Source organism: Schistocerca piceifrons, chromosome 2 (genome assembly GCF_021461385.2).
Source record: "Schistocerca piceifrons isolate TAMUIC-IGC-003096 chromosome 2, iqSchPice1.1, whole genome shotgun sequence".
NCBI classification, from domain to species: domain Eukaryota; kingdom Metazoa; phylum Arthropoda; class Insecta; order Orthoptera; family Acrididae; genus Schistocerca; species Schistocerca piceifrons.
The window spans coordinates 1,030,674,589-1,030,692,881 of NC_060139.1; the positions used below are offsets into that span (position 1 = coordinate 1,030,674,589).

The 18,293-nt window shown below is 40.7% G+C and overlaps 1 protein-coding gene across 1 annotated transcript in view; it reads right to left on the bottom strand.

Moving 5' to 3' along the window:
• Positions 1-1,152: 1,152 nt before the first annotated feature.
• LOC124776574 (dehydrogenase/reductase SDR family member 11-like) overlaps positions 1,153-18,293 on the bottom strand; it is a 72,366-nt gene continuing 55,225 nt past the window's right edge. The window contains exons 4-6 of the mRNA XM_047251621.1: positions 16,704-16,833; positions 9,867-10,025; positions 1,153-1,336 (exon numbers count right to left, since the gene is read on the bottom strand). Of these exons, the coding sequence (XP_047107577.1) occupies positions 1,295-1,336; positions 9,867-10,025; positions 16,704-16,833 (331 nt within the window). The 3' untranslated portion in view covers positions 1,153-1,294. The remainder of the gene's footprint in view (positions 1,337-9,866; positions 10,026-16,703; positions 16,834-18,293) is intronic.

An 18,293-nucleotide genomic window follows, 5' to 3' on the forward strand; every position in this document is an offset into this window, starting at 1 on the left:
CCTCCGACATTGAACTCTTGCCCGCTCTGGTCCATATGTCGTCTTCGCCCGTCGGATGCCCCGGCCCGATGGAGGTCGACCCTTCGGCCCCTCCTGTCTTTCTGCGGGCGCATACACCGCATGTTGGCGTGCACCCTGGAGCAGGTTTTCAGGCGTTTCCTAGCTCCCCGCGGTCCGAATGGCAGGTTGCGGGTGGCACAGCCTCGCCTGTTGTTAGGTTCCCCACCTCGTCACATACGTCAACATGGGGTCCTCCCCACGGCGGGCGGAAGCCTTATGCCATAACCGTGCACCGATTTGCGGGGGAGGAATGTGGTGTGACCGCCAGACACCACACTTGCTAGGTGGTAATTTTTAAATCGGCCGCGGTCCGTTAGTATACGTCGGACCCGCGTGTCGCCACTATCAGTGATTACAGACCGAGCGCCGCCACACTGCAGGTCTAGAGAGACTTCCTAGCACTCGCCCCAGTTGTACAACCGACTTCGTCAGCGATGGTTCACTGACAAAATACGCTCTCATTTGCCGAGACGATAGTTAGCATAGCCTTCAGCTACGTCATTTGCTACGACCTAGCAAGGCGCCATTACCAGTTACAATTGATACTGAATCATACCTCACGCCAGCCTGCGTGAGCTAAAACGCGTGCCTTTCGGCTTTCTCTAATAACATGGTGTTGGCTCTCCTGCCAACTCACAACAGTGTGTACGTGTGAAAAGTGAAAAGTCGACGGCTTGTTCAGTTTGTGCCTTGTATCTACTTGTGCAGAAATTACAGCTAAATTAGTAGTCACTTTTTGGCACGTTGTACTAAATAACACTTGCGAAGTATTACCCTGTGGTTATTATTGTGAACCTAAAATATCGCTAAAAATGGAACCAACTGTTTTAGAAATTTCGCTTGTCGTCTTACAGACATTTTTTGGGGTCTATGGTGAAACACCACAGGGAGAATAAACGTCCAATATGTCACAATAAATGCAAGAAATTATCGAGTACCTACGTCCTCTTGCCTTGAAACGACTTTGAATGATGTAAGTTATCAAAACAATGTACACGCTAGCGTTCTGTAGAAGAACGTTTTAAAATTTAGTATACTTGGACAGATTTATGGGAAATGTGGCTGGGTATAAAAAAATAACACACACAAAGACACTATTTAACAAGGAACTATTTATTGTATAAAATATTTCCAACTATACAATAGCAATATAGCATTATTGTTCTCATACCAGCACTGAGAAATATTAACGTTACGCGATCGTTAACAGATGGATACAGCATCTATCTTTATCTTAGATCGATTGGCCAGTTGGCATCACAATTACATCGTGCACCTGCAACAAGAAGTGAGAATGGTGTTAAGGTCTTGCAAGTGATTAAGTTTTATGCCTTTACAAGCTTACACATGTAAAAAAGAAACAGGACTGTAATTTTATAAAACGCTTTGCCATATCTGTTACATGGGAGTGAACCGGAAGTGAATCATCGGTATTGAACAAAAGGCAAGGAAATCAGATACAAGGAATAAAAACGAGATTTATTAGAGAGGTGAAGGAATGAAAGAGAACAGATAAAATGCGAAATGAAGATATTCGTAAGGAGTTGGAAATGTGGAGTGCAAAAGAATAGGAACTTTAAACGAGAAGGCAAAACAGATCCAGGTAGACCAAGAGGAAGATGGAACACGTAACAGATCACAATTAGCCTAGTAACAAAATTGCAGAGGATGTAGTAGAAGAACATTATTTTTATTATTTTTATAAATAATAGCTTGATTTCCTGAGAAGAGGCGTTGTCAGACTCTCAGTGTCATTAAGTATGAACTTAATTCAGAGGTAATTAGGAAACATTGTTTGTAAGACAGCCCCAGTTTTTTAAAATAACTTCCATTATACTTAGTTCATGTGTTATCAATGGAGTCCACTCAATAAAGCATTTTTCTCGCCAGACGTTTTCTGACAAGTGGGCTTGTTAACAATCGCAAGACTATAGTAGCCCTTTGTCCATAGAAAATTACTCTCCTTCCAGATGAGTCATTGCATAAATAATGCATAGTCACAAGTAACAATGTCTGAGGATACAGGATGTGTGAAGTAGAATTTTTGGAGCCTATTACAACTAAATATAAAAGCCAAATATTTGATTGGTGGCGCCGAGCATTATCGTGACTAAGGAATCAGCTGTCAGATCTTTACGACATGTTTGTCAGTACCTGCTGTGAGTGTTGACAATCTCTTTTTAGTACACGGAAATTTTCAAACTAATGCACCATCCTCTTTGCTACTGGAACTGTGACAACCTACAAACACCACTGCAATGAATAGCACTCCATCCTCTAAGCATTAGGAGGGAGAAAACTGTAAAGGTACTGCATGTAATTGGCAAAGGAGTCGCACTGCAATGACTTGGTTCTGCATTTCACATTTCTCAACCACAAAACAAATTTTCGGTATTATTTAATTATTTTTGACACCCAAGAATACATAGTATAATTTTTATCTGAAACGAACTCTCGGCATGTGGACAGACACAGACGATTTCACAAATTTTCGCACTCATGTTGCAATGTAGTTCTGATTTATTTAGTTTCATAGTCGAGAAAAGGCTTTTCACATGCATATGGTGAGCGAAGTGTGGTATCAGTTTAACAACTTAATTTGGAGATGTGGAAACTTTACTTCAGGAAAACAATGTAGATATCCTGGACAATTTTAACGTAAAATGGTTTGTCTATGAAACGAGAACTACACTGCAGATCAGTCAGTTCCATCTACAAATGCACAGCAGCGCTTTCAACTGTAAAGGTAAACAGTCTGGAAAACAGCTTGAAAACAGATGTGAGATTGGCAGTGCTCTAAAAAAATTGAGAAGTTTATCCTTGTGATTCTTTCAATGCCACAATGGATTATCCTCATCAAGCGTTTTATTTAATGTGAATGAGATTAGTGAACTAGTGTGTGTTTGTCAGAATTCGTCCCTTCAACAATGTGAGGTTTGCAATCCATTCCGCATATTATCATTGTCGTAGGCTTTTTTTGTGTCATCAGTCTTCTGTCTGGTTTTATGCGGCCTGCCCCGAATTCCTCTCCTGTGCAAACCTCTTCACCTATTCTTTTCAAGGTAGTAGTTGCAAAATACGTCCTCAATTACTTGCTGGATGTATTCCAATCTCTGTCTTGCTCTACAGTGCTTATCTTCTACGACTCCTTCTAGTACTATGGAAGTTATTCCCTGATGTCTTAAGAGACGTCCTATCAGCCTGTCCCTTCTTCCTCTCAATGTTATCCACATGTTTCTTTCCTCTCCAATTCTGCCAAGAACCTCTTTACCTTAACAGCCCACCCAATTTTTTAACATTCTTCTGTAACACCACATCTCAAATGCTACGATGATCTTCTCTCCTGGTTATCACACAGTTCATGTTTCACTATCATACAGTACTGTGTTCAACTACGTTTTCAGAAATTTCTTCCTCAAATTTCGTCCAATGTTTGATACTGGTAGACTTCTCTTGGCCAGGAATGTCCTTTTCGCCAGTGCTGTTTTGCTTTTTATATACATCTTTGTCTGTCCATGATGGGTTACGTTGCTGCCTAGAGATCGAAATTCATCTTCAGGTTGAAGTTCTTTCGTCTGTGTTTGCTTTAACAATAGATATGTTTTTGGGTAGGGTCAACCTTTAGCAAAACACAATTTTGTTGTTTGTCCCAGACAAGTTTCACTGCAATTGCAGCATCATCAGTGGGTGTTGGTAAACATAAGCAAACTTCTTTACTGTTTATATACATTTAAACGTTAGTTTTTAAATCTTAATTACACATTTCTGAAGAGCACATAAAATTACGTACTCATACCTTCTTACCAGATGATGCGGTTTTCCTGCTATATTACATTCTTACAGTGCCTGTTTTTCTTTACCATTTGTCATCTGCAACCACATACAACTTAATGTAAACAAAATATTTACTCAAAACAACTGCCAATGACATCTTCAACTGTTCCACTGTCCACCATCTTGTTTTAACACCATCATCTGTTCGACTGTCACCCATCTTGTTTTTACAGTTGGTAAACAGTGCCAGTGACAACACAATACACAGAATTTGATAGTAAAGAAAATGAGGAAAACAGAAAACGTAAGTGAAACATCATGTAAATACACGCACACTCACACACACACACACACACACACACACACACACGCACACACACACACAACCTTTCACATAAAATTAATTAATTTCAGGCATAGCTATAACAGTTAGGAAATCACAATTTTTATGTAAATATTTTCTTTATATTAAGTTCCTTGCTGTGCTGGTACTGCGAATGGCTGAAAGCAAGGGGAAACTACAGCTGTAATTTTTCCCAAGGGCATGCACCTTTACTGTATGGTTAAATGATGATGGCGTCCTCTTGGGTAAAATATTCTGGAGGTAAAATAGTCCCCCATTGGGATCTCCGGACGGGGACTACTCATTAGGACGTTATCAGGAGAAAGAAAATCGTCGTTCTACGGATCGGAGCATGGAATGTCAGATCCCTTAATCGGGCAGGTGGGTTAGAAAATTTAAAAAGGGAAATGGATAGGTTAAAGTTAGATATAGTGGGAATTAGTGAAGTTCGATGGCAGGAGGAACAAGGCGTTTGGTCAGGCGAATACAGGGTTATAAATACAAAATCAAATAGGGGTAATGCAGGAGTAGGTTTAATAATGAATAAAAATAGTAGTGTGGGTAAACTACTACAAACAGCACAGTGAACGCGTTATTGTGGCCAAGATAGACACGAAGCCCACGCCTACTACAGTAGTACAAGTTTATATGCCAACTAGCTCTGCAGATGACGAAGAAATTGAAGAAATGTATGATGAGATAAAAGAAATTATTCAGGTAGTGAAGGGAGATGAAAATTTAATAGTCATGGGTGACTGTAATTCCGTAGTAGGAAAAGGGAGAGAAGGAAACGTAGTAGATGAATATGGATTGGGGCTAAGAAATGAAAGAGGAAGCCGCCTGGTAGAATTTTGCACAGAGCACAACTTAATCATAGCTAACACTTGGTTCAAGAATCATAGAAGAAGGTTGCATACATTGAAGAAGCCTGGAGATACTGACAGGTTTCAGATAGATTATATAATGGTGAGACAGAGATTTAGGAACCAGGTTTTAAATTGTAAGACATTTCCAGGGACAGATGGGGACTCTGACCACAATTTATTGGTTATGAATTGTAGATTAAAACTGAAGAAACTGCCATAAGGTGGGAATTTACACAGATGGGACCTGGATAAACTGAAAGAACCAGAGGTGGTAGAGAGTTTCAGGGAGAGCATAAGGGAACAATTTACAGGAATGGGGGAAAGAAATACAGTAAAAGAAGATTGGGTAGCTTTGAGGAATGAAATAGTGAAGGCAGTAGGGGATCAAGTAGGTAAAAAGACGAGGGCTAGTAGAAATCCTTGGGTAACAGAAGAAATATTGAATTTAATTGACGAAAGGAGAAAATACAAAAATGCAGTAAGTGAAGCAGGCAAAAAGGAATACAAATGTCTCAAAAATGATATTGATAGGAAGTGCAAACTGGCTAAGCAGTGATGGCTAGAGGACAAATGTAAGGATGTAGAGGCTTATCTCACTAGGGTAAGATAGATTCTGCCTACAGGAAAATTAGAGAGACCTTTGGAGAAAAGAGAACCACTTGCATGAATATCAAGAGCTCAGATGGAAACCCAGTTCTAAGCAAAGAAGGGAAAGCAGAAAGGTGGAAGGAGTATATAGAGGGTCTATACAAGGGCGATGTACTTGAGGACAATATTATGGAAATGGAAGAGAATGTAGATGAAGATGAAATGGGAGATACGATACTGCGTGAAGAGTTTGACAGAGCACTGAAAGACCTGAGTCGCAACAAAGCTCCGGGAGTAGACAACATTCCATCAGCCTTGGGAGAGCCAGTCCTGACAAAACTCTACCATCTGATGTGCAAGATGTATGAGACAGGCGAAGTACCCTCAGACTTCAAGAAGAATTTAATAATTCCAATCCCAAAGAAAGCAGGTGCTGACAGATGTGAAAATTACCGAACAATCAGGTTAATAAGTCACGGATACAAAATACTAACGCGAATTCTTTACAGACGGATGGAAAAACTAGTAGAAGACGACCTCGGGTAAGATCAGTTTGGATTCCGTAGAAATATTGGAACACGTGAGGCAATACTGACCCTACTTGAAAAATACATTATGGAAAGGCAAACCTACGTTTCTAGCATTTGTAGATTAGAGAAAGCCTTTGACAATATTGACTGGAATACTCTCTTTCAAATTCTGAAGGTGGCAGGGGTAAAATACAGGGATCGAAAGGCTATTTACAATTTGTACAGAAACCAAATGGCAGTTATAAGAGTCGAGGGACATGAAAGGGAAGCAGTGGTTCATTCTGTATATTTAGCAAGCAGTGAAGGAAACAACAGAAAAATTCGTAGGTATTAAAACACACGGAGAAGAAATAAAAACTTTGAGGTTCGCCGATGACATTGTAATTCTGTCAGAGACAGCTAAGGACTTGAAAGAGCATTTGAACGGAATGGATAGTATCTTGATAGGAGGTTATAAGGTGAACATCAACCAAAGGAAAACGAGGATAATGGAATGTAGTCGAATTAAGTCGGGTGATGCTGAAGGAATTAGATTAGGAAATGAGACACTTAAAGTAGTAAAGGAGTTTTGCTATTCGGGGAGCAAAATAACTGATGATGGTCGAAGTAGAGAGGATATAAAATGTAGACGGGCAATGGCAAGGATGTAGAGGCTTATCTCACTAGGGGTAAGATAGATACTGCCTACAGGAAAATTTGTTAACATCGAGTATAGATGTAAGTGTCAGGAAGTCGTTTCTGAAAGTATTTGTATGGAGTGTAGCCATGTATGGAAGTGAAACATGGACGATACCTAGTTTGGACAAGAAGAGAAATTTGTTAACATCAGGTATAGATTTAAGTGTCAGGAAGTCGTTTCTGAAAGTATTTGTATGGAGTGTAGCCATGTATGGAAGTGAAACATGGACGATAACTAGTTTGGACAAGAAGAGAATAGAAGCTTTCGAAATGTGGTGCTACAGAAGAATGTTGAAGATTAGATGGGTAGATCATATAACTAATGAGGAGGTATTGAATAGGATATGGGAGAAGAGAAGTTTGTGGCACAACTTGACTAGAAGAAGGGATCGGTTGGTAGGACATGTTCTGAGGCATCAAGGGATCACCAATTTAGTACTGGAGGGCAGCGTGGAGGGTAAAAATCGTAGAGGGAGACCAAGAGATGAATACACTAAACAGATACAGAAGGATGTAGGTTGCAGTAGGTACTGGGAGATGAAGAAGCTTGCCCAGGATAGAGTAGCATGGGGAGCTGCATCAAACCAGTCTCAGGATTGAAGACCACAACAACAACAACAACAACAACAACAAGTTGTATATGGTTGCAGTTGATAAACTGTAAAGAAAAACAGGCACTGTAAATACAACACAGCAGGAAGACAGCACCATGTGTTTTTATGTTTCCTCCTTTCATAAATTATACTGAATATCTCATCTTTTACCCATGGATTTCTACTAGCCCTCGTCTTTTTGCATACTTGATCTTCTTCTGCCTTCACTAGTTCAGCTCTCAAAGCTATCCATTCTTCTTCTACTCTCTCTCTTTCCCCTGTTCTTGTCAATCGTTCCCTAATGCTCGCTTTGTAACTCTCTGCAGCCTCTGGTTCTTTCAGTTTATCCAGGTCCCATCGTCTTCAATTTCTACCTTTTTCAGTTTCTTCAGTTTTAGTCTAGTGTTTATAACCAATAAATTGTGGTCAGAGTCCACGTATCCCCTGGAAATGTCTTACGATTTAAAACTTGGTTCCTAAATGTTTGTCTTACCATTATATAACCTATCTGAAACCTTCCAGTATCTCCAGGCTTCTTCCATGTATACAGATTTCTTTCATGATTCTTGAGCCAAGTGTTAGCTCTAGATTAAGTTATGCTCTGTGCAAATTCTTGCAGGCGGCTTCCTCTTTCAGTCCTTACTCCCATTCCATATTCACCTGCTACTTTTCCTTCTCTTCTTTTCCCTCTAGCGAATTTCAGGCCCATCATAACTACTACACTTTCGTCTTCCTTACCTATCTGAATAATTTCTTTTATAGCATCGTACATTTCTTCAGTCTGTTCATCATCTGCAGAGCTAGTGGCATATAAACGTGAACTACTCTGGCAGTCGTGGGCTTCCCGTCTATTTTCTAATGCGTTCACTATGGTGTTCGTAGTATATTATCCGTGTTCCTACTTTTATTCATTATCAAACCCACTATTGCATTACCCTTATTTGATTTTATATGTATAACCACTTACCTGACCAGAAGTCTTGTTCCTTTTTCCACGGAACATCACTTTCCCCCTATATCTAGCTTTAACCTATCCATTTCCATTTTTCAATTTTCTAACCTACCTGCCGATTAAGGGATCTGACATTCCACGCTCCAATCCGTATAACGCCAGCTTTACGACGTCCTCCTGAGTAGTCCCCGCCCGGAGTTCCGAATGGGGGATTATTTTACCTCTGGAATATTTTACCCAAGAATATGCCATCTCATTAAACTACACAGTAAAGCTGCATGTCTTCTGTAAAAATTATGGCTGTAGTTTCCCCTTACTTTCAGCCGTTCGCAGTACCAGCACAGAAAGGCCGTTTTGGTTGATGTTACGAGGCCAGATCAGTCAATCATCCAGACTGTTAGCCCTGAAAGTATTGAAACGCTTGGTGCCTCTCTTCAGGAACCATGGTTTGTCTGGCCTCTCAACAGATACCCCTCCGTTATGGTTGCACCTACAGTACGGCTAATCTGTATCGCTGAGGCACACAAGCCTCCCCACCAACGCCAAGGTCCATGGTTTATGGGAGGCTCCCGGTCGACACCGTAAAAAGAAGAGTCAGAAGAGTCTGAAGACGTGTGAGGCAAGCAGATCTTCTAAAGATGAGAATGAAACGTCTTCTTTTCAAAGAGACCTAAGAGTTAACAAGAGTTAACAAGAAAATCAGATGATTGGGTAAAGTATTTATAAAGTGTGAGACGTGGGACCATGAGGCTTCTACATGTTGGATCGAAGATGACTTGCGTAAGTATCGGTGTATCCCATACCCCAGACGGAAAATATAAAAAATATAAAAAAATGCAAGTTTGTTCTTTACAGAGTACCTCCTTTGGCCCCAGGGTATGTTGTGTAAGTGTATAGTGCACAGAGCTGAGTTATATTAAATGTAATTTAGACCATAAAAATATATCCTCATGGTTCATATATGTCGTTCTTGCCTTGATTATCTTTCACTGAAATAAATGTGAAGTCCCAACAATGAAAGCTGTCATTGTTATCTAGTTTTCTGCTTAGCTACCCGATTATACCCAACTTCCCCTACATCGCTTCCCATACACGGCATCATAAATACACTGTAATCTTTATGCAGAATCATAGAAATACCTGGATTTGTCCTTTTGGATTACTTAATAGTAGATGTTTACCATACAAATATTACTATCCGAGAGTACTAGGAAAAGATATACGAAATCTCGTATTTTAGAGTATAGTTATATTGACGACAATGTGTTCTTCATCCAGTTTTGTGATTCGACACTGCACTCATTTATTAATTGATCTGAAGATAGCTGATTGTTCGGCCGAAACTAGTCATCAATAATTGTTAAAATATTGCCATCTGGACTGTTTAAGTATTTTATATAAGGAAACCTTAATATTACGCAAAGATATCAAGCCATAAAGAGTATGAATACAAATTCGCATTCTATAGTGCATGTAACACACCTGAACGCGAGGATGCTGGGACAACATGTAAACAACGGCTTCCGCTATGTCTTCCGATTCCAGGGCTGGCATATCCTTCAATTTGGCAGATAAGTCCTTTGGAATAGTAGCCATTGCGTTTGATACTCCTTCAGTTTGAACTAATCCTGGAGAAACTTCCTGTAACAGGAGGTGTTGAACATGAAGTAAGTATAGGTTCAGAATCAAAATTTTGAAAATTCAAATTTCCTCTTTCCTTCTTTCATACACACACACACACACACACACACACACACACACACACGCACACACACACACACACACACACACACACACACATATATATATATATATATATATATATATATATATATATATAGTGCATCTAGAAATTGTACTGGTTACTGGTTCAGACCAAAAATGTGTTAATTTATAAGTAATATAATATTTAATCGTGTGGTTTGTACGTTATTGTACGTTAAAGGTGGCTGTTCAAAGACGTTCTTTTGTTATATTCACATTTTCTCTCCTCTTTATATATATATATATATTGTAGCCATCACCTACCCGACAGAGAGGCGCTGTCTGCAACGGCTTTCCCAATTCCCCCCCTCCGCTCTTTCTGAAATTCGATCAGTCAGAGAGACTAACTCGGATAGCACACACGGGGCACGTGGTTTGAGCACAAATACGGATTTGACCGCTTTCATCCCGGGGCTTGTAAGCAGAACTATGAGAGTCTAACATTACTACGGTGACACCACCGTAACTGCAGATTCGGCTGTGTTGTCACGGACTGTGCTGATGAATACGTGAAAGCAGTTGCTCGACTGCTTTGGGGCCAAAGAGATATGCGGGCCCTGCAACGAGCATGAGACATCACACTAGCAGGCTTGTCCACCACACTTCTGGAACGTTCGGCTCCCTGCTGGTCTCATGGGAAATCAATATCTCATTGAAAAATTACCCACTAAAGGTCTCGATTTTGTCACGTGGTATCGAGTACTTGCATGCATTTGAACGCGAATTATTAAACTGATCTGAAATAGTTCCTCGCTCCCCGCCCTAGATGGCTGATGGCACTGGTAAGACCTGGAGTGTCACGTGCTGTAATGTACGTGCCGAGGCCTCTATTTCTTAAGGGCCTTGCAACTGCTTCTAGTGACGTCACAGTCGGAGTTGTGTTCAGAGGCGAGAGCGGTTCGGCACTTACCCTTCATGGAGCGGTTTCCAGTACGAAATTGTGGTGCAAGAGTTTAAACCGTCATTTACGGTGCATTTCACGTATATTACATTACACCGCAGAAGAAACGAAAAGGCGAAATAAATTCAGCAATATTACTTTAAACGCAGATAACCTTCAAAGAGATTTCTGGTTTAATTCACGCCTTTTGCAACCTTAGATGTTAATGTAATATAAAGGTAATACAGGTTATGTATCTCGTTGTGCATAAAAACAAAGATTCAGGAGGGAAAACTAGTAAGGAAGAGAGTAATCACTAAACTACAGACCTAAATCGTTGACTTCGGTTTGCAGTAGGGTTTTGGAGCATATACTGTATTCAAACATTATGAATCACCTCGAAGGGAACGATCTATTGATACGTAATCAGCATGGTTTCAGAAAACATATTTCTTGTGCAACGCCGCTAGCTCTTTATTCGCACGAAGTAATGGCCGCTATCGACAGGGGATCTCAAGTTGATTCCGTATTTCTAGATTTCCGGAAAGCTTTTGACACCGTTCCTCACAAGCGACTTCTAATCTAGTTGCGGGCCTATGAGGTATCGTCCTAGTTGTGGGACTGGATTCGTGATTTCCTGTCAGGAAGGTCACAGTTCGTAGTAATAGACGGCAAATCATCGGGTAAAACTGAAGTGATATCAGATGTTCCCCAGGGAAGCGTCCTGGGATCTCTGCTGTTCCTGATCTATATAAATGACCTAGGTGACAATCTGAGCAGTTCTCTTAGGTTGTTCGCAGATGATGCTGTAATTTACCGTCTAGTAAGGTCATCCGAAGACCAGTATCAGTTGCAAAGCGATTTAGAAAAGCTTGCTGTATGGTGTGGCAGGTGACAGTTGACGCTAAATAACGAAAAGTGTGAGGTGATCCACATGAGTTCCAAACGAAATCCGTTGGAATTCGATTACTCGATAAATAGTACAAGTCTCAAGGCTGTCAATTCAACTAAGTACCTGGGTGTTAAAATTACGAACAACTTCAGTTGGAAAGACGACATAAATAATATTGTGGGGAAGGCGAGCCAAAGGTTTCGTTTCATTGGCAGGACACTTAGAAGATGCAACAAGTCCACTAAAGAGACAGCTTACACAACACTAGTTCGTCCTCTGTTAGAATATTGCTGCGCGGTGTTGGATCCTTACCAGGTGGGATTGACGGAGGACATCGAAAGGGTGCAAAAAAGGGCAGCTCGTTTTGTATTATCACGCAATAGGGGAGAGAGTGTGGCAGATATGATACGCGAGTTGGGATGGAAGTCATTAAAGCAAAGACGTTTTTCGTCGCGGCGAGATCTATTTACGAAATTTCAGTCACCAACTTTCTCTTCCGAATGCGAAAATATTTTTTTGAGCCCAACCTACATAGGTAGGAATGATCATCAAAATAAAATAAGAGAAATCAGATAACATCAATAGCATATGTAACCACCAGAAAGTTGAACACAACCGTGAAAACGAAACGTCCACGCAGTGTATTGTACAGGTGTCACATGTCAGTATGTGGGATAGAGTCCCATGCCTGTTGCCACTGGTTGGTCAATACAGGGACAGTTAATGCCGTTTGTGGATGATGAGGGATTTATCGTCCGATGATGTCTTGCATATGTTCGACTGGATACGGATCTGGTGATCGCACAGGCCAAGGTAACATGTCGACATTTAGCAGAGTATGTTGAGTTACAGCTGCAGTATGTGCACGAGGGTTATCTTGTTGGAAACCATCCCCGGAAATGCAGTTCATGAATGGTAGCCACTAGGCCGGAACACCAGACTGACGCACAATTTTGCAGTCAGGGTGCGTGGGATAAACACGAGAGTGTTCCTGTCAAACAGAATCACACCCCAGGTGATAATTTCAGTAGTAGATCCAGTGTGTCTAGCACACACACAAGTTGGTTGCAGGCTCTCAACTGGCCCCCCACAGGGTTCAGTCTTGGGTTCCTATTTGTTCTTAATATATATTAACGACTTGCCACTCTATATTCATGAAGATGCATAGTTAGTTCTTTATGTGATGATACAGGTATAGTAATCACACCCAAGAAGCAAGAATCAGCTGAAGAAATTGCAAATAATGTCTTTCAGAAAATTATTAAGTGGTTCTCTGCAAATGGACTCTCACTAGATTTTGAGAAAACACAGTTTATACAATTCTGTACAGTAAGTGGCATCACACCATTGATAAATATATACTATAAACGGAAGTCTGTTGCTAAGGCAGAATACTCAAAATTTCTGGGTGTGTGCATTGATGAGAAATTGAATTGGAAGAAACACATCGACGATCTGCTGAAACAGTTAGGTTCAGCTACTTATGCTATTAGGGTTATTGCAAATTTAGGTGATAAACATATCAGTAAATTAGCCTACTATGCATATTTTCATACACTGCTTTCATATGGCATCATATTTTGGGGCAATTCGTCATTAAGAGAGAAGATATTCATTGCACAAAAGCGTGTAATCAGAATAATAGCTGGAGCCCACCCAAGATCACCTTTCAGACATTTATTTAAGGAACTCGGGATATTCACAGTACCTTCGCAATACATTTATTCACTTATGAAATTTGTCATTAATGACCCATCCCAATTCAAAAATAACAGCGAAGTGTATAGCTACAACACTAGAAGAAAGGATGACATTCACTATTCTGGATTAAATCTCAATTTGGCACAGAAAGGGGTGAATTATGCTGCCACAAAAATCTTTGGTCATCTGCCAAATAGTATTAAAAGTCTGACAGATGGCCAACCAACAGTTAAAATCAAATTAAAAGAATTTCTGAATGACAACTCCTTCTACTCAATAGATGAATTCTTAGATATGAAGTAGTAACTGTGGTGTCACCGCCAGACACCACACTTGCTAGGTGGTAGTTTTTAAATCGGCCGCGGTCCGCTAGTATACGACGGACCCGCGTGTCGCCACTGTCAGTGATGGCAGACCGAGCGCCGCCACACGGCGGGTCTAGAGACAGATCCTAGCACTCGCCCCAGTTGTACAGCCGACTTTGCAAGGAACGGTTCACTGACAACTACGCTCTCATTTGCCGAGACGATAGTTAGCATAGCCTTCAGCTACATTTGCTACGACCTAGCAAGGCGCCGTATTCAATTGATATTGAGATTCTATTAATGTATCATCAAGAGCGATGTTCTACAAATATGGATTAAAGTTAAGTATTCCAGAAGCTACGTACTTTTCTTTATAGCATTCATTACGTATCCTGTTTCAGACCTCACGCCAACCTGCGTGAGTTTAAGCGCGTGCCGCCGGCCAGTGTGGCCGCGCGGTTTAGACGCTTCAGTCTGGAACCGCGCGACTGCTACGGTCCCAGGTTCGAATCCTGCCTCGGGCGTGGATGTGTGTGATGTCCTTAGGTTAGTTAGGTTTAATTAGTTCTAAGTTCTCGGCGACTGATGACCTCAGAAGTTAAGTCGCATAGTGCTCAGAACCATTTGAACCATTTTTTTTAAAGCGCGTGCCTTTCGGCTTCCTCTCATTGTGTCTAGGCTGTCTTGTCTAGACACAACAGTAACTGTAAAAAATTAATTAATTAATGAATTAATTTGTGTAAAGAAAACAGGTCTTCTTGGTCGGAGCTGTCCTTGAAGTAACCGATTTGTGTCAGGTGACTGTCCGGAGTCCATTCTTCTTACGAGCGTACATTCTCCTGACCATCGCTGCGAGCAGTCATTTACAGTGGCTAATTTCCTGCCAAGGCTTTCTGCCATGTTGCAGAAGGAACATCCGTCTTCTCGTAGCCCTGTTACACGACCTTGTTCAAACTCAGTCTTAAATGCATTTCTGAATAACATAAAATCGCCACGTCAAATCCTAGACTTAACTAATGTTCTCTACCATTACAGCGTGTATTTAAAGAAAACCTGATTAGCATGTTCTTAGTAGCGCGAAATGTGAACAGACATCATTTTTCAGACGCCAACCAACTTTCGTGTATGTCGCACCTGCTTCTTGGCGTTGCAATTTTTTTCTGTCAGTGTACCTTGGAAAGAAGTTACTAACACTTTAATTTACATTATGTCAACAAATTGCTCGTCTTCAGCAATACGTTTCTTGGTTTTGCCGATCTGCATGTTATATAAGGTAGAGGGAGGGATGTTTGCCAGGGAGGCAAGTTCGCCGTATTTGTCTTTCTATTGCAACAGACCTGATAGCACTCACTTCCATCTGTTGGCTATCATGAGAAAAACTGATTTAAAGTATGCCCATTCTACGTTGCCATCTGGTGGTAGCACAGAAAATTACTTCTTGTCTTCACAATCAGTAGTGGAACACATTTCGTGAGAGGACTGACACTGAGACAGGGGACATTTTTCCATTTCCACCATTTGAGATCCGTTTTCGCTACTGTAAGTATAAATAAATTATTATTTTGACTGCTGAAGTGTATAAATATGTGATGCGGGTGAAACGACAAAGAACTAATTTTAAATTACTTAAAATGCTGTGATATATTGTTGTATAATAAAGTGTACTTCTGGAGGGAATTTCGCCATTAGTGTGGCGAATTTCCTTCCCGTTCTCGACTGACACCAATACATTGACATTTATTAGACTAGACTCGTGAACAATAAAAGAGATTATTGTAGAAGAGCTACCTTACGTAATATTTTGAGAATACTCCCTACTTCGACCGTCATCAGTTATTTTGATCCCCAAATAGCAAAACTGATCTTCTACTTTTATTGTCTCTTTTCCTAATCTAATCCCTGATTTAATTCTACTACATCTCAATAGCTTTCTTTTACTTTTGTTGATGTGCCTCCTACAACTCTCTTCTCAAGACACTGTTCAATCTGCTACACTCCTGCGTCTTTCAAAACTAAAATGTTCTGATTTATTTTTCTCTAGTTGCAATTCCCGTCCTGAATTTCTCCTTGGTTTCCTTTACTGCATGCTGAATGTGCAGACCGAAAAACACTAGGAATGGGCTACAAACTTTCCTCACTCGCTTCGCAAGTACTGCTTTCCTTTCTGTTTTTAGACACTTAAGAAAACATTCTGCTTTCTGGAAGAATGTAGTTACAAATGCACCACAAAATGCGGGAACCTTGATTTTATGACTTGATCTCATATGGCATGTTTGGAATGCTCAATATAGCCGTGTTGTTGCTTGCAGCATTTTAACTCAGACCCAGAGTCACTCAAAGACCAGCTATGTAAGACAAATGGCGTTCCCTTCGCATGGCGCACATGGCGATCATAACGAACTTGCTTTGATGCTAATTGACCTACACTAGTTTGGACGTGGAAAATATAGTCTGCGTTCAAACACTGATTATTCATCCGGTATTCTTTTCTTGTTTTATGAATCATACGTGATGTGTCTTACACTTTAGTTACGCGCACTCAATTCGTCTTATAGCATTTTTATTTGTTATATCTGTCTTTTTCTTCTTGATTTATGAGAACTAGTGGACGCTACTAGTGCATTACGAAGGACTGCAGGAGTACATGTTCCCAAATAATTTGCAAAAAGCGGTCTGTGGGGAACACTGGGACAGACAAGCAGACTTAGACTATCACTTGTGTAAAAGCATACACTTTTTGTCCGTTACACACGTGCGACATCTAAAGGATAACTTACCCCAACTCGTATCTTGCTGCCCTTGGCGGCCAGGTCTTTCCTCAGCCCTTCGAGCAGTACTTTGACGGCGTGCTTGCTGGCGTAGTACAACGCCATAGTTCCTAATATCGGTGGTGTGTGTCCCGCAACACTGAAAATTAGTGAAACAGGTTGCCACATCAGAAACAATCTGCGACATCTGAGATGCGTGGGAAATCAGTACCTGAGGCTCAATCTTCGATGATTAATTAAAGTAATAATACAGCAGTGAAATGCACGACGCTACTTTGCTGTCTATTCCGTAAGTTGCTACTTTCTTATTCATCTTCCAAATCTTTTTCCCTATTGATTGTTATTCCTCTCTCACTACTATTTCTTAATTTTCGTGATCTAGAGCCAACACATCAACAACCGTTTATGATTTACTGAATTGTATTTAGTCCGTTCTATGCAATTCTAATAAGCTCCATGGTCATATTAATTTATAACACTGACAGGAAAAAATTACATGAACTTAACATTAGATGTTTGCTACACTTTCCGAGGGATATTTTTACACTCCACATGGCAACATAATTTTGGATATTCATATACTGATAACATATCAGCCTCGCTTATTGTTGGTTTACGTTTCCAAGGGAATAATAACGACACAGTGTTGTTATGAGAGCAAAGTTTCTTTTGATGACATCATATTTAAGCTATTCTCGACTTTCTTGCTACATCGCATCGGAGTAAAAACGTGGTGGTGGTTGTGCTGGTTAGTGTTTAACGTCCCGTCGACAACGAGGTCATTAGAGACGGAGCGCAAGCTCGGGTTAGGGAAGGATTGGGAAGGAAATCGGCCGTGCCCCTTCAAAGGAACCATCCCGGCATTTGCCTAAAACGATTTTAGGGAAATCACGGAAAACCTAAATCAGGATGGCTGGAGACGGGATTGAACCATCGTCCTCCCGAATGCGAGTCCAGTGTGCTAACCACTGCGCCACCTCGCTCGGTAAAAACGTGAGCTTTCGTTCACTATCGCCATCACATCCATCAGAAGTAATTTGTTGTTAATGTGCCAAGAAGGCTGTGAATACTTCATACATAGCGTTGTTACAATTACCGTTTTAGTTAAGCCCTCATTGGTTTGGCCCAATGATCGGAGAAACTGTGAGAGGTCTTTTTACTAACCTGGTACATTTTCTGATATCTTTCTGAGCAAGGATTCACACAAAAATGACCATGACATTTTTATACACTAGCACGTTAGCACTTACAACTGAGGCACCACCCGTCTCTCTGGCTGTTATATAATGTCAAAGAACTCGTTTGAAAGACGATTTAGGTAGGATGAAAACAGTTTGCACTCAAACAACCACCATAGTCCGGAATTAAATTGTTTACCTGACTGTGACGGCACTGGACGCTATCATTCTGAGTACAACAGTAAAGATCTACCTCAGATTGCGCGATGAAAAGACTGAGTTACAATATCTGAACAAAATACCTCATGTCGGCTGGTGTCGGGTAGCTTCGGCTTATTTAATAACATAACGTACAAGTGGTCGGTTGCTTTATACGCTCAGATGAGAATTGGCGCAGCTGTCATTCATTTGTACCCAGTTG